Source organism: Orcinus orca, chromosome 13, assembly GCF_937001465.1.
Source record: "Orcinus orca chromosome 13, mOrcOrc1.1, whole genome shotgun sequence".
NCBI classification, from domain to species: domain Eukaryota; kingdom Metazoa; phylum Chordata; class Mammalia; order Artiodactyla; family Delphinidae; genus Orcinus; species Orcinus orca.
The window spans coordinates 6,879,999-6,902,506 of record NC_064571.1 but is presented as its reverse complement, the minus strand read 5'-3'; the positions used below and the strand labels follow the sequence as shown (position 1 = coordinate 6,902,506).

General features: G+C 42.2%; 1 protein-coding gene across 15 annotated transcripts in view; it reads right to left on the bottom strand.

Annotated features, from left to right (window-relative positions):
- The window catches only part of AFF3 (ALF transcription elongation factor 3), a 561,951-nt gene that overhangs the window by 285,650 nt on the left and 253,793 nt on the right, over positions 1-22,508 (bottom strand). For all 15 annotated transcript variants that reach the window (XM_049696189.1, XM_049696192.1, XM_049696190.1 and 12 more), the window contains one exon: positions 11,277-11,324. In XM_049696189.1, the coding sequence (XP_049552146.1) occupies positions 11,277-11,324 (48 nt within the window). The remainder of the gene's footprint in view (positions 1-11,276; positions 11,325-22,508) is intronic.

Here is a 22,508-nt window from a genome sequence, read left to right as displayed (position 1 = left end):
GATTAATCATTTCAACTATCCAAGGGTTGCTGACGATCTTTCTAGATGACTCCAGTTACCATGAGTCCCCCCCTCCCCCCATCACCATCTACACTGTTTTGAACCTTCTGGGAATCTGCTATTGAGTCTGTATTCATGTCACAGTGATCTCCTGATTTCATACAACAATAACCAGCCAACGTCCAAAAGAACTCAGTGTTCATTTCTTGCCTCTTTCCAGAGTCTGGGGTTGGGGTGCGGGTGGAGGGCTGAGTGAGAGACTTCATTGAGAAAACCAAGGAAATAGAAAGCGAAAAGGTCAGAATGATCAATGCTCATGTTGCAGCCCGGAGGGGAGGTTTTACTCTCACTGGAGGGAACCTCTCACGACACCATCTTCTTCACGCATCATGGCCGGATTTTCTTTCTCCCTTTTCCTCTTTCTCTCTAGTTTATCTGCAGCTGAGTTTTCAAATGGCTTTCCTGTTTGAAGCTGGGTAAAAGACTGTCATTTGGTTTCCAGAGAAGCAGCCTGGGTAGGTTTCGGGGGATTCGGTCATTTTTCAGAAGCTGTACTAACATTTTTAGCTAACTTGAAAGGTTCTATTTTTAAAAGCCTGTCCTGTCAGCATATGCTCAAGGACTTTCATTTTTATAATATTACTTTTTAAAAATACTTTGCGTATTCAAACTCAGATATTAATATATCTTGAATATATTAACTTTTCTCTTGGGTTTATCGTACTAAACTGTTGCCAAGTTGGAAAATAAAAAGTAACCACTTATAATAATCTATATTCTACAAAGGAAAGAGTAGGATTTATTTTAATCAATATTTTATCATATCCTTGATTCATGTTTGCCCTTATAGATTATATTTTATTAAAAATAGTATGTTTACCAAAAAAGTACTCTTTAATTATATATAATAAAATATCTTCCAAAATTGCAAAAAAATAAGAAAAATAAATGAAAGCCTATCATTCCCTCTCCCCCACCCAGACAGACACTGTTAAACTGAATTCAAAAACATGTTTAAAAACTGACCAAAAATACTGTGAGTTCACAAGTTATTGCCAGAGAAGGGAAGGCTAAAATGATTCATAAAGTATGCAGATATAAATATATCGATACTGTTAAATTAATATAGAATCCCAGGGTGATTTTTAGAAAATATGTACTTCATATGCAAAAATAAATCTATATTTGAGATTATTAAAAAGATATTTACAAGTAGCTGAGGCATAGAGTTTTAAATTAATGCGTAATATGTCAATAATAAGCATGCTGATCTTAGGATTTTGAATCACGTTTCAGAAGCCTAATCAGGGCTTCCCTGGTGGCGCAGTGGTTGAGAGTCCGCCTGCCGATGCAGGGGACACGGGTTCGTGTCCCGGTCCGGGAAGATCCCACATGCCACGGAGTGGCTAGGCCCGTGAGCCATGGCCGCTGAGCCTGCGCGTCCGGAGCCTGTGCTCCGCAACGGGAGAGGCCACAACAGTGAGAGGCCCGCGTACCGAAAAAAAAAAAAAAAAAAAAAACCAGAAGCCTAATCAATGTTCACAGAAAAATACTTTTTTTTTAAAAAAAGGAGAAGAATATAAAATTTTTAGTATTTTTAATTCTACAGAACCACAGACCTCTCATGATTTAGGATTACAATAAAAAATAAGGCATTAAAATGAAAACACTGTAATGAAGAAGTTGTAATAATAAACAGCAAACCGCCCATGGGTTACAACGCCTGTAACTCTTTAGGAAATTCAGGGGAGAGAGAAAGATATACTTTTGCATAAATAGGTACACCTTTTTAGTGGGAGGAAAGAGAGAGGGAGAAGCTGTAAGAAATAAATCAGCTAGTGTCAGGATATGACATTATTTTCCAGCCCAATACTGCAACCCCCCCTTATCCATGGGGTTATGTTCTAAGACCCCCGGTGGGTGCCTGAAACCACAAGTAGCACCAAACCCTACACGTATTGTTTTTTCCTATATACACATACCTAGGATAAAGTTTAATTTATAAATTAGGCACAGGCAGAGAAGAGCAGAACTGCCAGCATCACTACTCTTGCACTTTGGGGCCATTATTAACTAAAATAAGAGCCACTTGAACACAGTACCGAGAGAGATACCGAGATGCACGGGATACGCCGGACAAAGAGACGGTTCTCATCCCAGGTGGGACGGAGCAAGATGCCACGAGATTTCATCACCTGCCTCCGAACAGCACATGATTTAAAACTGATGAATTATTTCTGGAATTCTCTATTTAACATTTTCAGACCTCAATTGACCATGGGTAACTGCAACCTCGGATAAAAGAGGACTACTGTATCTGGAGAGACAGGAAGAGGTGTACGTTTCCCAGTTCATCAGCAGAACCAAAGGTGTTCAGGAAGCAGGCCAAGCATAGCGATTCTCCAGAACTTCTGGGCTACACATGGGCCCAGGAATGGAGCCATGTGCAAATGGGAAAATGCCTCAGGTGCAAACACCAGTTAATTTAGGAGCTTAAAGAATGCCAAAACTAGGGCTTCCCTGGTGGCGCAGTGGTTGAGGGTCCGCCTGCCGATGCGGGGGACGTGGGTTTGTGCCCCGGTCCGGGAGGATCCCACATGCCGCGGAGCGGCTGGGCCCGTGAGCCATGGCCGCTGAGCCTGCGCGTCCGGAGCCTGTGCTCTGCAATGGGAGAGGCCACAACAGTGAGAGGCCCGTGTACCGCAAAAAAAAAAAAAAAAAAAAAGAATGCCCAAACTGGATTACCCATTCTGAAACTGTGGGCTGTGTGTGTGGACAGCTTTCAAAATCAGAACAAAACCACCTGTAGATAAATACGGGCACATGTTCTAAAAGTCATGAAAAACGTCCTGAGTTTCAACCCCTACATTTTTAAAATACTTACATCTCATTGCATCCAACAACCATTAAAAACACACAAACTGCATAACTATAAACCAAATATATCAGAAATCATAAAACAGCACATAAATGAAATGGCAAAAGAATAATCAGGTTTCTAAGTTTTTTCCATTATAATGATCTAAATAATTATGAGTGTAAGAACTACAGGTAATTATGTCTTACTTAAAAGATACCATTAATATCTAGATAGAGGTTCTAATTTTTCAAGGCCTGTATCTTGTCAATCCTCAAATTATCATTTTCGATCTTAGCAATTATTTTTAACTTTCCTGTATGTGTACAATAGTAATTTGCAGCAAATCTGTGTAATTTCACAACCCTCCATTTGAAAAAAGAGAACACCGTGTGTGGTTTTCATGGTAATAAGTACAATTTTAAAATGTATGTCTTGAGTTGATAACTTTGGGTAATTGTTCCAAGAACTGCTTTACACGGAGCATATTAGCAGTGGAAATAGCTTTGACTTCCCTCCCTCGGTTACACCAGCAGCAATATGGTAATTAACCAAATTATCCCTGCAAATTTATTATCTTGATTTCTTCAGCTTGTACATTACATTCATTAGCTATCAAAATGGAAAACTCAGTTTCATGAAAGATAATCAGACTACAAGTGGCAGATACAAAAGGTCTGAGCTTTTCTGGCATGGATACCAGCAGTAGCTGGGGATGCCTTTTCACTTCCAACCCTCAGGAGTTATTAGTTGAACTCTCATCTCTCTTGAATTTGTGCGAAATGTAGAATGTTCTAATGCTCCCAGGTAACCCAACAATCTCGACCGTCCTTGGAGAGCTTATGTTTCAGGGGGACAGCACCTCAATCTTTTTTTTGTTGGAGGACTGGAAGGACAACAGGGTGGAGAGGAAAAACAGACACTGAGCAAAAGGTCAAAGGCATTCATTCATTATACCTCGTCCATTTATTCAGCATTAATTAAACACCCATTACATGCCAGGCAGTTTGATAGCCCCTGGAGATGGATGGTAAGAGCCTAATGGGGCTTAAGAAAGACAATTATGACTTAGTACAATAAGTGCTATGATAAAAGTAAAGCGTACTTGGGGAATATAGAACAAGAGCATCTAACTCAGACTCTGGCAATCAGGAAGGCTTCCTGGAGGGAGTGACATCTTAAGTGAGGTTTGGAAGATAAGCAAGAAACAGTCAGGTGTTCGGGGTCAGGCGTAGACAGAGCGTGCTCTGGGGTTAGAGAAGAGCATGCGTGAAGCCCGGAGGTGAGGGAGAGAGCTGTGGTGCCGCTCCTGCAGAAGCCATGTACAGAGTGAGAGGTGGGCAGGGGTGAGAGATGGGGCCAGAGCACGTGTGGCTCTGCAGAGGACCTCCAAGAATCTGACTCTGTCTTGAGCCCAGTCTCACTATCTCTTTGCTCGGTGGATGTACCTTGCAAGGCTAGAGCAACAGACAACTTTAAAAATCAAGTATATTTAATGCCTCAGTCCTCTAATGTAGTGCTGAAGTTCTCCAAGTTTCTTCACAAGAAATGGGGAAGGTGTGCCTTTGACCTTGCTGGAAACCCCGCCCATGGTGCAGTCTGGCTACTGACATGCTTCCCTTGTCCCACCCTGGGCACAGCAGGAGGTACACGGCACCGTGAGCTCCGTGACGGCCTGTGGCATCCAGCTGTTGTTAACACTGTGTGTGCACCTCCTCCTATCTTCCAGTCGGCACCTTCACAGTAAGATAATGACAAACACCCGTGCAAAGATATCGACTGCGGTATCAGAACTCACCCTTGACTATGAGGGCAGAGAGTATATTCCCACAGAATATATGCTGCTTGGGCTGCTAACATCCCCTCGGTCTTCTACCCCCCTGGTTCTGTAAATGCCTCTGTGATGTCTAACCGTGTGCATCAGAAGACGACAGGTAAAAACAGAAAGGCAAAGCCATTCACTCCCAGTAGGAGCTTCCAGACCTCCATGGTCCCTTTGGCCATCACCCCAAAGCCTCTGGGCTCGGAACAGATTCTGAATTAGAGTATTCTCGCCCCACCTCTGTTACAAACTGGACACCTCCAGAGTCATCACAAAGCCTACAAAGTGTAGCCAAATGGCCCTGAAACAAGCGGCAGGCTGCTGCACACCCCTTACAGGCACCAGGATGCCCCTGGAAGAGAAATGGAGTCATTTAAGTAGGGCTTTTGGTTTCAGCCAAAAGGACAAATATAATAACATCTAGTAAAAATGCACCTACAGATGTAAAATAAGATATAAATTGTGCTCCTGCTGTCTCTATCCGTCCAAGTGGCCAACTGCAAAAAGAAAAAGCAAAACAAAACACTACCCAGTGAAACTCATTTATCTTGGATAAAACATGTAGCTTTTGCTTGGTGAATTTCTCTAGACCTCCACCAGGTTTACTTTTGCTTTGATTCGATTTTATTACGACAAGTCATGGGATATATAAACGGGCTCCTCTACATTTATACCCGGATTGATTTTGCCACTTGTGGGTTTCATTTTGCCATGAATAAAATCTTTACTACTTGAAACAAATGAGATAATTTATAAAATAAAATAAAAAAAGACAACATGAGGCAGGAAACGCCTGTCTGGTCTGAAACGGGAGATTTGACCTAGGTCCAGCTCTGCAAACGACCCAAACAGGTCACTTAAAACAAGTTGTCCCTTTGTTCTCTATTTTCTCCGAGTGGCTAATATATTTTCATGTGGGTTACGGAGCCTGTAGACATTTCAGCACAAGGTTTCTCTTGTCTTACCATCCAGGGTCTGAACACGTGAGGGGGCCATGACGATGTGCGTCCCATGTGATGGTAATCTCAACGCTCTCCTCACTCACAGATCTCCCAGCATCACAACTGGAAATCTTGCCTAGGAGGCTCCTTAGTTTCTAGAAAACCAAGGAAAAGGAGTTCCCTCTGTCTGCTGGAAATCTGTTCAATTATAGTGTCAGGAAATTGGTTTGGGTCTCCAGAATTTAAACAAGTCCCAGTTACTCCTTTCATATCAACAGAAAGGCAACTCTACGTAAACATTCGCCATGAATATTTCACAGGAAATTGGAATTAAATTAGTGACTAAAGATGAAAGCCAAGAAGATAATCTGCTCAGATGTTGCACTGAGATTGTCTCTAAATTCATCCTTTAAATCCAAACCAGATCTCAAAACACTGGTCTCTATGACAAAGGCTCCCTACGTTATGAGGAATGCTCGGCAATAAACACCATCTAGAGCTGTGCGGCATAAAATCTGTGCCTTCTAGATTCCAGCCCTGCACACCCCCATTAAGTTGTAAATGGATTTTATTTGCTGAACAAATGTTAATGCCATTCTACGTTAATGGGTAATGCTAGGGAAAGCACCTAAGTATTACAGCACTGGAGCCTTTAGGGATGAAATACAGTGTAACAGAAAACTGTCTGTTACAAACATATGTCAGCAATGAGGGCTCCCAGCCCTTAGTGCCCATCTCCTAAATGAATTTTGCAGTAATACACAGATTTACTAGGTCCCAGGATTGAAATTCTCTGAGTGACGATAAAAAATAATTATACTGGAGAACATAATGTAACATTCAAATGACTTGAAAACAGTCACCTCAGCAAAAATAAGAGAGGGGGGAGGAAAAAGAAGTTCAAAGGTGAGATTGCTGACGTTGGCCATAAAACCTCCATTAAGTTCAAGTGCACACACGCATGATCGGGCACTTTCAGATCAAACACACATGGGAACGGGAAACCTCCCTTTCACAGCAAAATGCCTGAGTGGTTTCATGAATGAGCTGGGGTGGGGGGGGGCTTCTTCCTTTAATAAGACAGCACAGCAGGTAAGAGAGAGGGGGTGCTGGTCCCAGATGGTGGTGCTGGTTAAAATCCCAGCTCTACCATGTGGTAGCTGTTCCCTTGGCGAGCTGTGTTTAACCTCCCCTCGCCTCAGTTTCTTCCTCTGTAAAATGGGGATGATAATAGTTCCCAACTTCACAGAAGGCAGTTGTGATGGTCCAATGAGAAAACACATGCAAGAAGCTTGGAAGAGTGTCCCAGATATAGTAAGTGCTCAATAAATGTTAGCCTATCCTCATTGGCGGTCGTGACTGTGTAGGAAATAAATGGAATGGAAATAAATGGAACGGAAACCACTGCCTTTCCTCACAAGAGGTCTCTAAACTCAGGGACTCCATCCTCTCAGTTTTCTCCAGTCTGGACCCTGCCCCCTCTCCTCCACAGACACAGCTCTCCATGAGGTCACCAACGACCTTTTTGTTGTCCAATCCGTTGGGTGGCTTTCGATCCTCATCTTTTCGTGTCCTCTCAGAAATTCTGCACCCTGTTGGATGGAAACTCTCTTTCCTTGAATTCTGTGGCTTTCCACGGCCCCAATTTTCTCTAGTCACTCCCTCTCATGTTCGTTTGCCAGCGGATCTTCCTCCCTTCCCTGCCCCTGACATGGTGGAATTCAGGCCCTCACTGCTTCTCAGCCTCAAGGTTCTCTCCAGGCAAATGTACCCATGTCTGTGGTTTTACTGCCAATGTGCTAATTCATCCAAAATGCTGGCCTGCAGCTCAGACCTCCGTTCTGAGTTCCTCTACATTCTCCTCGTCTACTTGCACATCACAAAGGCACCTCAAACTCAGCACGTCTAAAAATTAACAGAGGATGTCCTCTTCTCCCCAACCCAACACAGCATCTCCCTCAATCTTCCCGTGTCTCCAGCAAGCGTCCCTCGCTTGGAGCCCGCATCAGCCCCACATTCCTCTTCCATTTTCCCCTCAAGCCACTCCTCACAGCAGCCAGAACGGTGCACCTACAATCTGATCACATCGCTCCCAGCCCCAATCCTTCACCGGTTCCCCCGTGCTTAGAGGCTCTCGAATGTGGCTGAGAAAGCACAGCACGACTGGCCGCTCCTGCCTGGCTTTTCCCACCTGCTCTCCAGCCACGCGGGCCTTCTCTCTCCTTCCGGGGTCTCTAACCAGCTGAGCTCTTCACTCCCTCTGCTTGGAAGCTTCACCATTTTCCTTAGGTTGCTTTCCTACTCACCCTCCAGCTCAGTTCAAGGGCTGCTTCCTCAGGGAAGTAGTTCTTGACCCCAAACCCGGTAATATACCCTAGAGTAAGCGCTCATAAAACCCTGAGTATTTACCACAATTCACATTATACATTTATTTATGAGATTAAAAAAAAAAACTTAGTATCTATCTCTTCCAGCACATTGTCGGTTCCCAAAGGGCCAGGGGTCATGTCTCTCTGACCCACCGCTGTTTTCAGTACCTCCCGCATGGAAAGGGCATGCAAACACTTGTCCAATGACCACCTCCATGTTCATAATTTTAAGGTATTTTTCATGACCCTGATTTTCCTCCACAACAAGAGAGAGCCTTTTTACAACGAGATGGCTGCAAGTAGGAAGCACCTCTGGTGACCCTGACATCAGGTTTACCTGAGCTGATTCCAAGGGGAGAGATGCTGGTAAGGAAAATTGGGCTCCACAAAGATGGTTCACAGGAACCAAGCATTAAAAAGGCCAGTACATCTTGTCTGTGATTTATAGCAAAGGGAATCTCTGAGCCATCACAACGGTACTCATCACTCTCCTTTGGAGGATTCTTTTACTCACTCACTCATTTATTTATTCATTCCACAAAATCATGAATTCTAAACTCCAAACATTAGGGCCACCGTGTGGGAAGAATACTGATGTGTGACAGATACACAACAAATCCAACAGGCTGTAACTGAGAAGGCGCCCTGCGCTTGTGTTTGCAGGAGAGGAGATGCTTAGGATAAGAGGGGAAGACGATCCTGGGGCTGCCTGGTGTGAGAGGCAGGTGACAGCCAGAAAAACATTCCAGGCAAAACTGGGAACACAGACATGATCCTCTAGGAGCTCCTGAAGTTAGAGCACTACTAACACCTTAGACTGCCAGGTGAGGGGAGAGAAAGATGCTCACATGACAGCACCAGCACCACCATCACTTCCCAGTCTATACCATCTCCTCTTTGGAACACTCCTCACAAGCTCTAGGAAGTGTGGAGCTCAGAGTTCAGCTGTCTTCTGATGAAGGAAGCATCCCCCCTACCCTTGACCCTGCGCGTACACATAAATCAATTCTCTCATTGGTCCAGGCTTTTCCTCTTGTTCCACGCCTGATTCAAGGCAGGTAGGGGCAGCACCCGTGGTGTGATGGATTCGGGGTCAGTATTGTGGGAAGGTAGGAGAGTGGGGCCGGGGTGCCAGGCTCTCATCAGCTTTCTTAAGAAAAAAAATAAATAATGCTTTAAACTCTTGACTACAGCATTCAGTTTTTTGGGGTTTTTTTTGCGGTACGCAGGCCTCTCACTGTTGCGGAGCACAGGCTCTGGACGCGCAGGCTCAGTGGCCATGGCTCACGGGCCCAGCCGCTCCGCGGCACGTGGAAGAGATCTTCCCGGACCGGGGCACAAACCCGTGTCCCCTGCAGTGGCAGGAGGACTCTCAACCACTGCGCCACCAGAGAAGCCCCAGCATTCAGTTTTATTTGAAGTGAATTTTGCACTGTCTAAAGCAGGGGTCCCCATACCTCGGGCCACAGACCACTACCGGTCCGTGGCCTGTTAGGAACGGGGCCGCACAGCAGGAGGTGAGCGGCGGGTGAGCAAACGAAGCTTGATCTGTATTTACAGCCGCTCCCCATCGCTCGCGTTACCGCCTGAGCTCTGCCTCCTGTCAGCATTACGGTGAGTTGTATAATTATTTCATTATATATTACTATGTAATAATAATAGAAATAAAGTGCACAATAAATGTAATGCGCTTGAATCATCCCAAAACCATCCCCCCACCCCCGTGGAAAAACGTCTTCCACAAAACCAGTCCCTGGTGCCGAAAGGGTTGTGGACTGCTTCTCTAAAGTATATCGTTATGGTATGAGAAACACTCAAGCTCTTTATAAACTTCAAGCCCTGCTTAGAATATAGGACAGAAAGGTCAAACAACAGAGTTCTTCCATATCCTCAGAAAAGATAAGAAAGGATGAGAAGGGGTAGGATTTTTTAAACATAAACAGAGAAACCAAAGAGGGGATTGGTGTGTTGTGGTATTATCATTTTGCAGATATAAACACCATAACCAATCAAAGGAAGACGGCTTGAACACTGAATATTGGGACCCCAAACATGAAAGTATGTTAAAAGAGAAAAATAGGAAAAGTACATCTGCATTTTACACTATCTGTGTTTAACCTGAAACAAGGCCCCAAGATAGAGATAATTTAGATGTAAAATACAACACGTATTTTATACAACGTATAATTGAATGCCAGAAATGAAGCTACCACACTTTGACAACTGCTTTCTATATAAATCTCTCCCAGAAAAACAAAAATCATTATGAATTCATCAAATCAAACTTCAATGAGTTATTTTAATCAATTCGAGAGTGAAAACATTTATTTATGAAATAATGCTTTCCAGGAAGAAATAAAAATCCTACCGCTGAAAACAATTTGATGGTTAATGTAAAATTTTAAACCACATAACCATATTACTGTAATTCACTAGCCATTCAAGAAAAAGGGTGTAGGATGCCCAAAAGTTACAAACATATTAAAATAAAGTTTTTCTTTTTCTTTATAGAGAATTGCCATACCATCTGGTCTGATTTGCCTTGGTGTTTTGCCCAGTGTAATATCAGCTTTCTGAGAGCTATCAATTATTAGGTTATTCCGATGAAAAATATGATTGAAGACAAAATATAGGTTGAAGAGGACATCCTGATTATAAGTTCTGAGTATTCAGGAGATCACTAACATGGCAGAACAGCCCAGCCTAAGTGCATCTGCGCATGAAACTAGTTCACAGAGGCTGTGCGCGTGAGAGGATGATGATGAAAAGGACAGGCCTACAGAGACAAACAGGCAAAATAATAACACGCATAACAACATAGAAATAAATTTTCAACACGGAGCATCACCTCTTTGTCAGAGTGCTTCTGATTCTAATTAAGTTTGGGAGAAAAATAACCAGGCAACCCCTGCCTGACTGGAAAGCACAGACTATTGAAAGATGTTTTTAAATAGTAGGGTGATAAATGGGGGCATCCAAATGTGAACACAATCATATTTTTCATCTCAACTCTGTTGTTCTGTCTTCCAGCTGATCCCTTTCATACAGTGTCACCCCAGCCTGTGCAAAGGGACCAGATTAAGGTGTAGCTCCTAGGTTTCTAAAAGAAGCTTTAGAAGTTGTTTTGTAAAGTACTGTTATTTAGGCAACTTAGGTGATTACCCTCAGAAAGGGTAAAGATCAGACAACACACGCACAACGGGCTCACTTTGACACTGCAGCTGCACCTCCTTCTATTTGGAATCTATGTCAACCAGTTGATAAGATTTGTAAAAGAATATCCTTACCCGAATTATTTCTTCAACACAGCTGTTGGTTTCTCCAGATCTACTGTCCTGCAAGCAAAGGGAAAAAACATTAAGCCAGATAGAACAGACTCATGGCTACAGAGAAGAAATGACCCATAAGCCTCCAAATTTAATGGAGTTTGGACAGGGGGCCTTGCCTGCAGTGGGACTTACAGATGAGCTCCCTTCCTTAATGGGACAACTCCAATCAAGGCTGTGACCATCCTCCCTTCCCCACCGCTGCACCGTGGACAGGGCGGCCGGGAGCATCGCACACGCCCCAGAGTTGCAGCGCTGGGCCCTCCAACCACGTCAACTCTAAGCAGGGAAGGCTCCTAGGAGTACAGCACATGACTGGCAGGTACGAGCTCCATTCACCTTGGGTTCCATCAAAGTGTGGAAGCAAATGTGGCCTACACCACAAAGATGGATCCGGTCCACCCACCAAATACATGCAATGGTCCTGCCGAATACAAGTGAAACTCTTGGTAGTTCTACCATCCTCAGAGCCTAGATTTACTGGGTGATGGGCCCAAACCCAAAAGACCAAAAGGAGACACATTCTCCCAGCACCCTCAGGGTAGGCTGGGTGTCACACTCCAGAGCCACTGGTTCTGTAACCCACACTGCCCTGTGCTGGGGAGATGGTATAGGCTCCGAGGAACGGTGGCTTCAGGTCACAGCCAACTCTGGGGACCATTTTCAGTTTCAGAGATGCTGTGTGGTTACTGCTGGTAACGTACTCCCAGAGTACAGGAGGTAGTTTTGTGGGGACGAGAAAGCAGCATTTGCTGGTACAAGTGCCTACTGTGGTCTCAGCAAAATACTTTCCTGCTCTTTTAATTCAATGACATTGACCACGACTCAGCATGACCTCCAGCACGAGGCTTTCTTTGCGATGTCTTCCCCAAGCCCACTCTGCTTTCCTTCCCCCTCACGGTTCTCTCTCCCCCAGGAATGCTGGTCTGCACCTTCCTGGTTTTCCTGGTTCATTCCAAGTCATCCTTCAGAGGCAGGTCAACCATGACCCTCAGAGCATCCCTAGCCCTGGAATACTCATCCACGCAGCATTTACTGTTTCTTCAGCACACTCACTACAACTGCAGTTCACAGACGGACTCTGGAATGATCTCTCCTCCCTCTAGGACAGACACTCCACCCACTCAGGGGCTCTGTGTCTTTCAGTGTGGATATCTGCCAGTGGGCGGCATAGGAAGGAAGGAATGAATCTACCTCCTGCCCTTCCCAGGAATGTGAGCGCTATCACCACCAGCTCCAGGACTTCTCAGTATTACAAAGGTGCTACCAGAAAGTGTACTTTCACACTCCCAGACCCCTGTGTGTGTCCCCCACCCGCTCTTCCTGGTAGTAGAGCATTCCATCAGGAATATTGCACCCTTCACACTGGGTAAGAGGCCAAGGTGAATGCAAGTGTGTGAGGCTTGAGAAGGTCCCACAAGTGATGGAGATTTTTCCCGCCCAGAAACAGAAGGTTTGTCCAAGGCTCCCAGCTGAGGCTCAGAGAGTTTACATGACTCGCCCCAGGCCGCAGAACAGCAAGTCTGGGCCAGGAAACAGGACTCATCCTCAGTCATGCACATTTTCTCTTCCAGAAGCTTTCCCCAGTCCCAAAGGCTGTACTTCAAATATATGCATCTCCTCAGCAAACCTGAGCTCATCTGTTTGTCAAATTACCAGAGTTTCTATGAGGTTTATAGAGTCTGGAAATGGTAAAACACACATAACATAATCTTTACTATTTTAACCATTTTAAAGTGTATAATTTCCTGGCCTTAAATACATTCACAATGTCACCACTATCTAGTTCAGGAACGTTTTCGTCACCCTGAATGGAGACCCCATGCCCCTTAAGCAGGAAGTCGCCATTCCTCCCTCTCCCCAGCTCCTGGTAACCACTAATCTACTTTCTGTTACTACGGATTTTTCTATTCTAAATATTTCATATAAATGAATCATATAACACGTGGCCTTTTGTGCCTGGCTGGTTTCACTGAGGATAATGTTTTCAAGGTTCATCCATGTCGTAACCTATGTCTACTTTATTCCTTTTTGTGGCTGAGTAACATTCTATTGTATGGAGAAGACCACGTTTTGTTTATCCAGTTGATGGACATTTTGGTTTTTCCACTTTGGCCGTTGTGACAGCACTTCTATAAACACCTGTACACAAGTTTTTGTTTGAATACCCACGTCCTTTGGGTATAGAACTACAAGTTGAATTGGTGAGTCATATGGCAATTCTATGCTTAGCCTTTTGAGGAGCTGCCAAGTTGTTCTCCACACTGGCTGTACCACTTCATATTCCTACGAGCAATGTATGAAGGTTCTACTTCCTCCACATCTTAACCAACACTTGTTATTTCCTGGTTTTGTTGTGTTTTGTATACTAGGCATCCTAATGGGTGTAAAATGGTACTGTGTTGAGACTTTAACCTGCATCTTCCTAAGGACTAATGATGTTGAGCATCTTTTCATGTGCATTTTGGCCATTTGTGTATCTTCTCTGGAGAAATGTCTTTTGCCCACTTTTAAATTGGGTTTGTTAACTTTTTATTGTTTTGTAAGAGTTCTTTATATATTTTGGATACTAGGACCTTATCAGATACATGATCTGCACATATTTTTACCCATTCTTTGGAATGTATTCTCACCCTCTTGATAGTGTTCACGGATGCACAAAATTTTTAATTTGATGAAGTCCAATTTACCTAGTTTTCTCTTTATTGCTTTGCTCTTGGTGTCCCGTCTAAGAATTCGTTGCCAAATCCAAGGTTATAAAGATGTACCCATGTGTTCTTTTAAGAGTTTTATAGTTTGGGTTTTTATATTTAGGACTTTAACCCAACAGTTTGAGAACTTTTAGGTGAAGTTTATTTCTTTATGGATTATTTGATGTTTTAGTTAAAACAGGAACATTATCTTTGTATAAATTACTCCTTTCTAATCTCATCATTAAAAAAATCAATAATGAAATGTGCAAAGCACAACTACTGTTGCTAACAGTGCATGAACATAACATATATGTCTATCCTTATAAAACAAGAAAAACAGTGTTAAATATCGTGATAAGATTAGAAGACCCAAAGCTTTTTACTAATATTTCATTCCTCTTTCCTATATTCATCCCTTCTCCTGTTTTCCCAAAAGTTCCAGTTTGGCAACATACATCTAATACACCCCCAACTTCTGTTCCCAATGCCTTTTCCTGGGACTGCTCTGGAAATGTCACCGCTCTGCTACTCCAATCAAATTAGATCAGAGAGCTCTTTTTGGAACCAGCCCAAACCCTGTTTCCTTTTCAGGGCAGCCAGAGGCAACCATCACAAAGGCTATGTGGTGAAGCCTCAGCCAGGCCAGGGCTCAAGGGTCCTTTGAACTGACCTCCTTCAGAGCTCAGGTGGGAATCAGTGGTCAAACTGGAAAACGAATCTTCAAACCCACAACCATTTCTCTTACCCTGCTTCCAAATCCCAACCCTTTCCTACCATGTAATATACTGGGAGAGCAGATGCTAAATTCTCAATGTACTTTTTATTTTCCACCTTAAAACAATCAATCAAGGAACACTTGACTTCATGCTCTCCTGGTGGACTCACCCAGGCACACAACTTACTACAAAGACTCTTGATATGTTTCGTTCCTTGAAACTAAGCTTCCCCTGAATACCACACTATAATTTCATTTGAAATGATTTATCTCAATGACAGGTGGCCCTTAGTATCTCTCCCCATACTCCTATAAATTTCCACTACCCTACTCTGAAGAGGGAACACACTGAGAGAGGAACAGAATATAAAAGCCCTGCTAAATATTTCCCTCATCAATGTAGATGAAATATGCAGAATTATTACACTGGGTCATCTCGATGGCAACTCCAACCGTGAACTTTGATGGTCTGGCCAGACATCAGGTCATTCCCTCCTGGGAAGGCCCCTTGCCCAGCTGAGCAGGTGCAGAACTGAGGCCAGGACAAAAGACTTCCTACAAAAGTCTCAGGGAGTCCTGGCTTTAAATTACAGAGTGGAGGAGCTTTGGCAGAGGAAAATCTTGGCCCTCGTCTGGAACATTTCTGACTCCTGGGGCCACCTGGGGAAGGGTACCACATTGGGGTTGAATTTCCCACGCCCCATTTAGATTGGAGTGGATCCATGAGGCATAATATTACAGAAAGGTTGAAATGGAAGGAATCTTACAGCTCAGATGGAGAAACTGTGGCCCAGTGAAGTGAAGATTCTTGTCCAAAATCATGTTTGGCAGCAAAGGACAGTCAAGGTAGAACCCACACACATTTCTTCAACACCACTGCAGTCAGTTTTCTACTATCTAATGCTATTTCTCCAAGCTCAACCTTTAGAACTGGCTCTACTTGAGGTCACTCTCGTGCTTAAAGTATGGAAATAGAAGAATCTGGAGAGTGTTTGGATAAATTTCCTCCTTCACTCCCATGCTGCAAATTATCCAATGCTTAGTCACTGTGGACCGTACTCATGAACCTCAAACATCACCCGCATAGACCAAAAGGATTAAGGCAGGAGAGGAAATGGAGAGAAAGGGTTAATACTAACCATCTCTTCTGTGATGTTGACAATTTAAAGACAAGGATTTGTGTCCTCAGAAACTGGAGGGCAGAATTCTATCTCTTCTTTTCCAAATCCACAAAGGTGGGGTGGGTGGGGGAGATGGGTAGGTAGGGTTGGGATGGGCAGAGTGTGAGGGTCGGGGAGACTGCAGGGCATTTCACCTTCTTTCTTTCTCAAAATCCTTCTCAAATCTGGTTTCAGCTGCAGTTGTGCACTTTGATTCTATTTACATTTTAAAAACTTTCAGTGTTTATGAACAAGATTAAAACATGCATGTAATTTACATCTCCAAATTTGTGTTTATATTTTTCCACAATAAAGTCACTGCTTTCCTTGGAAAGGTACCCACTGAGGAGGGCTGTGCAACGCCAATTTTAATTACTCTGCATTTTGTGAGGGTTCGTAGCTGTTGCTTCACGCTGGGTTGCTGAGCTGTTGCTCTGTATTTACTCCGACTCTGATGAACCCACCCCCTCTTCCTATCATTACATTTTGAAATCTGTCATAACAGCCTCACCTCATTGAACCTCCAACTAAACTTCAATTAAAAGCGAGCAACCCCAGCTGATTCTCCTTCTCCACAAGCTTTGTCGATCACGTTCCTTTTTCCATGGAACTGATTTCCTCAAATCTTACCGCTTAAAAATACACACCACACGCTCTGCCAGCGCAGTGTGAGGAACGGAGCTGTGGGTAAGTATAGCTCAAGAAATAGCCAGGAGCATCCTACCACTGAGAACCTAAGCCCCTAATTACCATGCCACGCACACAGCGCTGGAAGAAGCAAGCCAAGCTTAAGGAGAAAAGGCTCGATCCAATCAGTGGGAAATGTCATTTCACTATGGAGGAGATGAAGCTGCACATATCCTGTTTTCAAAAATAGTTTAACTCTTCATCAGACACATTGAAGGCGGAACCTTCATGCTAAAATAATACTGTTTTAAAGTCACAGTACCCTTGTCTGTCTGCAAGCACTCGAAAGGTCCTCAAACATTTAGACATTGTTTATCACACGCACACTCTTGAATACTTCTACAGAAATATTTTTAAATAAGTCTTACTATTTTTGATATAGAGAAAAATTGAGGTACAAAGAAATTAGGTGTCCCATCAGTGCCACCAAAGCACTGGGCGAGGATCTAAGCTTGAATCCAGGGATTATCGCAAGTCTATGTGAAGCTCCATCCACTGACTGTGGCACCAGCCTCACCTGAGGCCAGGGTCACCTGAGGTCAGGAGAGTGTCAGCCAGTTCTCTCTTCAGCAAGTCTTATGCCCACCTAACTCTTCCCCCTTCTTTTCTTTTCTTTTCTTTCTTTCTTCCATTTTTTTTTTTTTTACAAGTGCTATTTTTTTTAGGAATGATCACGCCTGCATGGCTTTTTTGTTGTTGTTGTTGTTGTTTGCACCACAGTCACCGGCATGTGGGATCTTAGTTCCCCAACCAGGGATTGAACCAGTGCCCCCTGCATTGGAAGTGCAGAGTCTTAACCCCTGGACCGCCAGGGAAGTCCCCACTTCCCCTTTTGAGGCTACACTCTGCTCCTGATCGCCAGAGCTGGAGACGGGTCTCATCCCTCCTGGGTCCCCACTCCTGATCTCCCCAGTGGGCTCAGCCAATTGGTTCACCTGTTGCTCTGCTGCTCACATCCAGTTTTATCCCTCAGAATTACTGTCACCACCGCTTAGACGTTTATACACTGAGAAAAAATAATAATAATAATAAAAAAGGAAAGGTGTATAAAAGTATATCATAGGGCTTCCCTGGTGGCGCAGTGGTTGAGAGTCCGCCTGCCGATGCAGGGGATGCGGGTTCGTGCCCCGGTCCAGGAGGATCCCACATGCCGCGGAGCGGCTGGGCCCATAAGCCATGGCCGCTGAGCCTGCGCGTCTGGAGCCTGTGCTCCGCAACGGGAGAGGCCACAATAGTGAGAGGCCCGTGTACCGCAAAAAAAAAAAAAAAAAAAGTATATCATAAGAATGCAAACATAATGACAGCAAATAGTGGTGATATTATTTTCAACTAAAGAACAGTTCATAGCAAAAAAAAAAAATGAATTGGAGAGTACAACACAGAATGAGGAAAAAATAGGGCATTAATAAATATATTAATTAATAAATATATTTATTAATTTTTATAAATATAAAATTTATTAATATATTTATTAATATATTAATTAATAAAAATAGAGCATCAAAATAAGGTATGCTAAGAAAAAGGAAAAAAATAGAATTATTATGGTTGGACATCTTTAGCCCAGCCCTATTTTTCCTAAGAGACAAAGGATACCAAAACAAGATCCCAACTATATGAGAGAGACAGAGAACTTGAAAATAAAATTAAATAAGGACAAACTGAAAGATATAATGAACTTAGACTATTATGAGGAAACCCCAAGTTTTCAAGCACACATGAAATAGCTACTGAAGTGGTTATATACTGAGCTACAAAAGAGCTTCAAAAAATTCCAAAAAGCAGTTGTTTTATAGCCCAGACTCTTTAGCTACAAGTTATCAAAACACTTAAGCTATGAATTAAAACAGGGTAGACATTAAAATCTCCTAGAACTCTTGGAATAAAAAAAAAAATCACTATAAAAATCAACTATAAATAACTTCATATTTACAGGAAAATAATATAAAAATACTGCAAAACAAAATTATGGGATGCTCCCAAAGATATTCTTAGAGGTAAATTCATACACTAATAACTTTCATTATTTTTTTAAAAAAAACCAATGTGCTAAGCAATTGACAATTTAAAATCAAAGAGGCATAGCAGAAAAAGAAAATAACAAAGAGAGAAAACCAATGAAATATTTATAAAGCAAAAAGTCAGAATTTATAAAGCCAAAATAAAATTTCTTAGAAACAAAAGTAAAACATATTACCCAAAACAATAATGGAAAGTCACTTAAAAATCTGTTCAATAAAAAGAAAGCTCGGGCTTCCCTGGTGGCACAGTGGTTGAGAGTCTGCCTGCCGATGCAGGGGGCACGGGTTCGTGTCCCAGTCCGGGAAGATCCCACATGCCTCCAAGCGGCTGGGCCCGTAAGCCATGGCCGCTGAGCCTGTGCGTCTGGAGCCTGTGCTCCGCAACAGGAGAGGCCACAGCAGTGAGAGGCCCACGTACCGCAAAAAAAAAAAAAAAGAAAGCTCAAATAAACATAAAATAATTTGATATATGAAGGGGATAAAACATATGAAAGCACTTATAATCATAAGAAAGTATTGAGGTTAACATTAATATAGAACACAACACTAATAAATGAAAAATTTTGATGAACTTGGCAACTTTCTGGAAAAAACTGACATAAGACATAAAGAAAAATGAAATTAGGCCTATAAATCTGAGAATGCAGATTAAATTAAAAATTATCTTCAAATAAGGATTTAAGCCGAATAGTTTTACAGTGAAGTATTTCAAACTTTCAAGGAAGAACTAATTCCCACATATTTTCTCTTCCAGAGTAGAAGGTAATGGGAAGCTATATGATTTATTTTATTAAATTAATATAAAAACCTCACATAAGAGACTAAATCAATCTCCTTATGAAAATAAATGTAAAATCCTCAAAAGATTATTAGTAAATATGATTCAATAAAATGTTATAAGAATTAGTGGGAACTTAGTGGGATTTGTCCAAAGAATGCAAAAATCGTTTAATATTTAATATTAGGGCCTCTTTGAAGTATTGTATCACTAGGGAAATTACGTAAAACTGTGATCATCTCAGTGTTTTTTTGATCTCAGCAGATTTTTTTGATCATATACCTAGAAAAATCCAAAAGATTCCACTGTTACTGTTATTAAAAAGGGAGATTTAAAAAGTGGTTGGCTATGAACAGTCAAAGCTCAATAGCTCTTCTGTGCAGCAGCAATAAACACTTTAAAAATACGAAAAAAATCCCACCCACAATATCAAGAAAAATAAATGAGGAATAACATTAACAAGACATGTTTAAGACCTATAAGAAAAATCTTCAGAATTCTAGTGAAAGATACCAAACAATGCCTGAAAGGGACAGAGCCAGGCTTCTCAAATACCTTCCAACTCTAATATAGAATACAAAGTCAAATAAATGTATCAAGAGGAAAAAACTGCAAAGTATATTTAAAAAAATTGAGGTGAATGTCATGTAACAGAAAACCAACCATTTTTAAAGTGTACAGTTTAGTGGCATTTAGTACATTCACAGTGTTGTGAGTCATAATCACCTCTATCTAGTTCCAAAACACTTCCATCATCCCAAAGTAAAACACTGTAGCCATTAAGCGGTTTCTCCCCACTCCCCTTCACATTAACTTTATGATTTTACTCTAGTAATAAATAGCATACTGAAATGAAAAGAAAAAAATGAGAAAAATGTTAATGAGTATCATTTACTTGTATTAGTAGATTTTACAGTGGATATGGTATTTCTCATTTATGACCACTTCCTAGCGGAGTACTGGTACAACATAGTAAGCGCTTGAAGATGTTTGTTGAATGAATAGTAAATGGCCAATATACTAAAAAAAAATTAAAAGACTATTTAAAAAATTAAAGTCTTACACTTGAATACGGCTGGTCGAACAAACGTCTTTGCTTTATCAAAATAAATTACCAGAGTTATCTTAAAAACAAATTCTTAAAATATCAACATTTATTTACTCCACTGAAGTTAAGCACATACCCATTAACACAGAAACCATTAGGAAATCATGTGGCTTCCCTAATCTGCACATTGGTATTTGTAAATTAGGGAACAGGTATTAGCCTTCTATCAACAGGCAATATTGTTAAAGAGTTAGTAATCGATTTTTTGTCAGATTCCTAGCCATAGGACAAGATCATTTAACCATGTTATTATTTTTAGAATGAAAATTAGTGATCTCAATCAGAGCTTCTAGTTAAAAGTACACTTGGTTTTCAGAACGTTAAGTGGTCTGTCAATGCACTGACCTTGTCAAACATCTATTGATGGCATAAAGAGATTAAAACCAGAGACAGTGTTTTTACATCCTGAGCACTAATTGATATTGAGTGCTTTTCCAGGGGGTCATGTCTCAATAGAGTACCCCGTGCTGTATACCAGGGCCACCTTCCACACTGTCCTGTCAAAGCTGGGTACAGAATCCACATAACAGGAACAACAAACATGCCCATCCCACTTGTAGTCTGAAATTGACAGGAACACTTCAAGATTCCTGTGTTCTTTACTCTGTGTTCTCTCATCTGAAACTGCGGTCATTGCTTTTAACACAGGCTCAGGCAAGAGTGACAATGCTGAAGTTACTTAACCCTCACATGCCAGGCCGACTTCAGGGAGACTTCTAAAATGTACCATTTCCTTTTTAAAAATTTCCTGAATCTCATCCTGCAGCCCACCTGCATATCGCTGACCCTTGAATAACAAGGGTTTGGACCACTTACGTGTCCGTTTTTTCCAACAAATATAGTACCTGTATTTTCATTTTACAGACGTTCAAGTTAACTAAGTATGGGGGAAAGTTTGTGTTCAATTAGAGATCAGCATATGTGATCAAAAGAACTAGGATCTGAGTCTTGATTCTATCCAAACTGTTCCCTGCCCTCGGGTGAGTCATTTATCAATTCATTTGTTTTTGACGCAGAGATGGCAGTATGTGGAGTTTTGACTGGTCAAGGGTCAACCTAATCTAATAACACATAACATGTTATTTGTAGGTAGCAGAAGGCTTACTGATAGGGCATCCCTAGAGTATATCCTTTTTTCCCCCTTAAATGATGGAGCGAAATGTACAAGAAAAACACATTTGATTATTATTTATAGTCAGAACATGGTTTTCTTTTTTAATCATGAAATTCTGAACACAAAAACTTGCAAGATGGAGAGAGTAATCCAATGGGCCTGAAGAAATTAACCAATTAAAGGTACTTAGGGCTGCTCTGATTTATGTCCCACAGTAGGACAGAAAATCAGTTCTCTTTTAGCCATGATTTGAAATGACTATTGGAAATGGCAAAAGTGGGGCTACATATTGGACAATATTCTATTTGGTACATTCTATTATTTTTATTTTGCTAAAAGAAAGAAAGCAGCAATTCACAAGTAACCCTTAATATGTTATGTCCTTCATGAGTCTCTCTCCCCATCATCATTTCACCTTTTCAAAAAGGTCTCAGGTCGTCTGGCCCCCAGAATATAGTTCATTCTGTGTATGCCTGACATCAACTGTTTCTATGTATGCTCTAGTAGGAGATATGCTATAAATACATGCTGAATAAAGAAATCCAGCTGAAATCAGCCAGGGTGCAGGGCAGAAGGATCACCTGAGAGGTGGGAGCAGGTAGCATGGGAAAACATGAGAAATTGGTACGCATTTTGATTGGCTGGTGAGGTTTTTTTTTTTTTTTTTTTTTTTGCGGTACGCGGGCCTCTCACCACCGCGGCCTCTCCGGTCGCGGAGCACAGGCTCCGGACGCGCAGGCCCAGCGGCCATGGCTCACGGGCCCAGCCGCTCCGCGGCATGTGGGATCCTCCCGGACCGGGGCACAAACCCGCGTCCCCTGCATCGGCAGGCGGACCCCAACCACTGCGCCACCAGGGAAGCCCGGCTGGTGAGTTTTTAATACTCGAAGTTTCATATTTTAAAAGAAATCTATCTA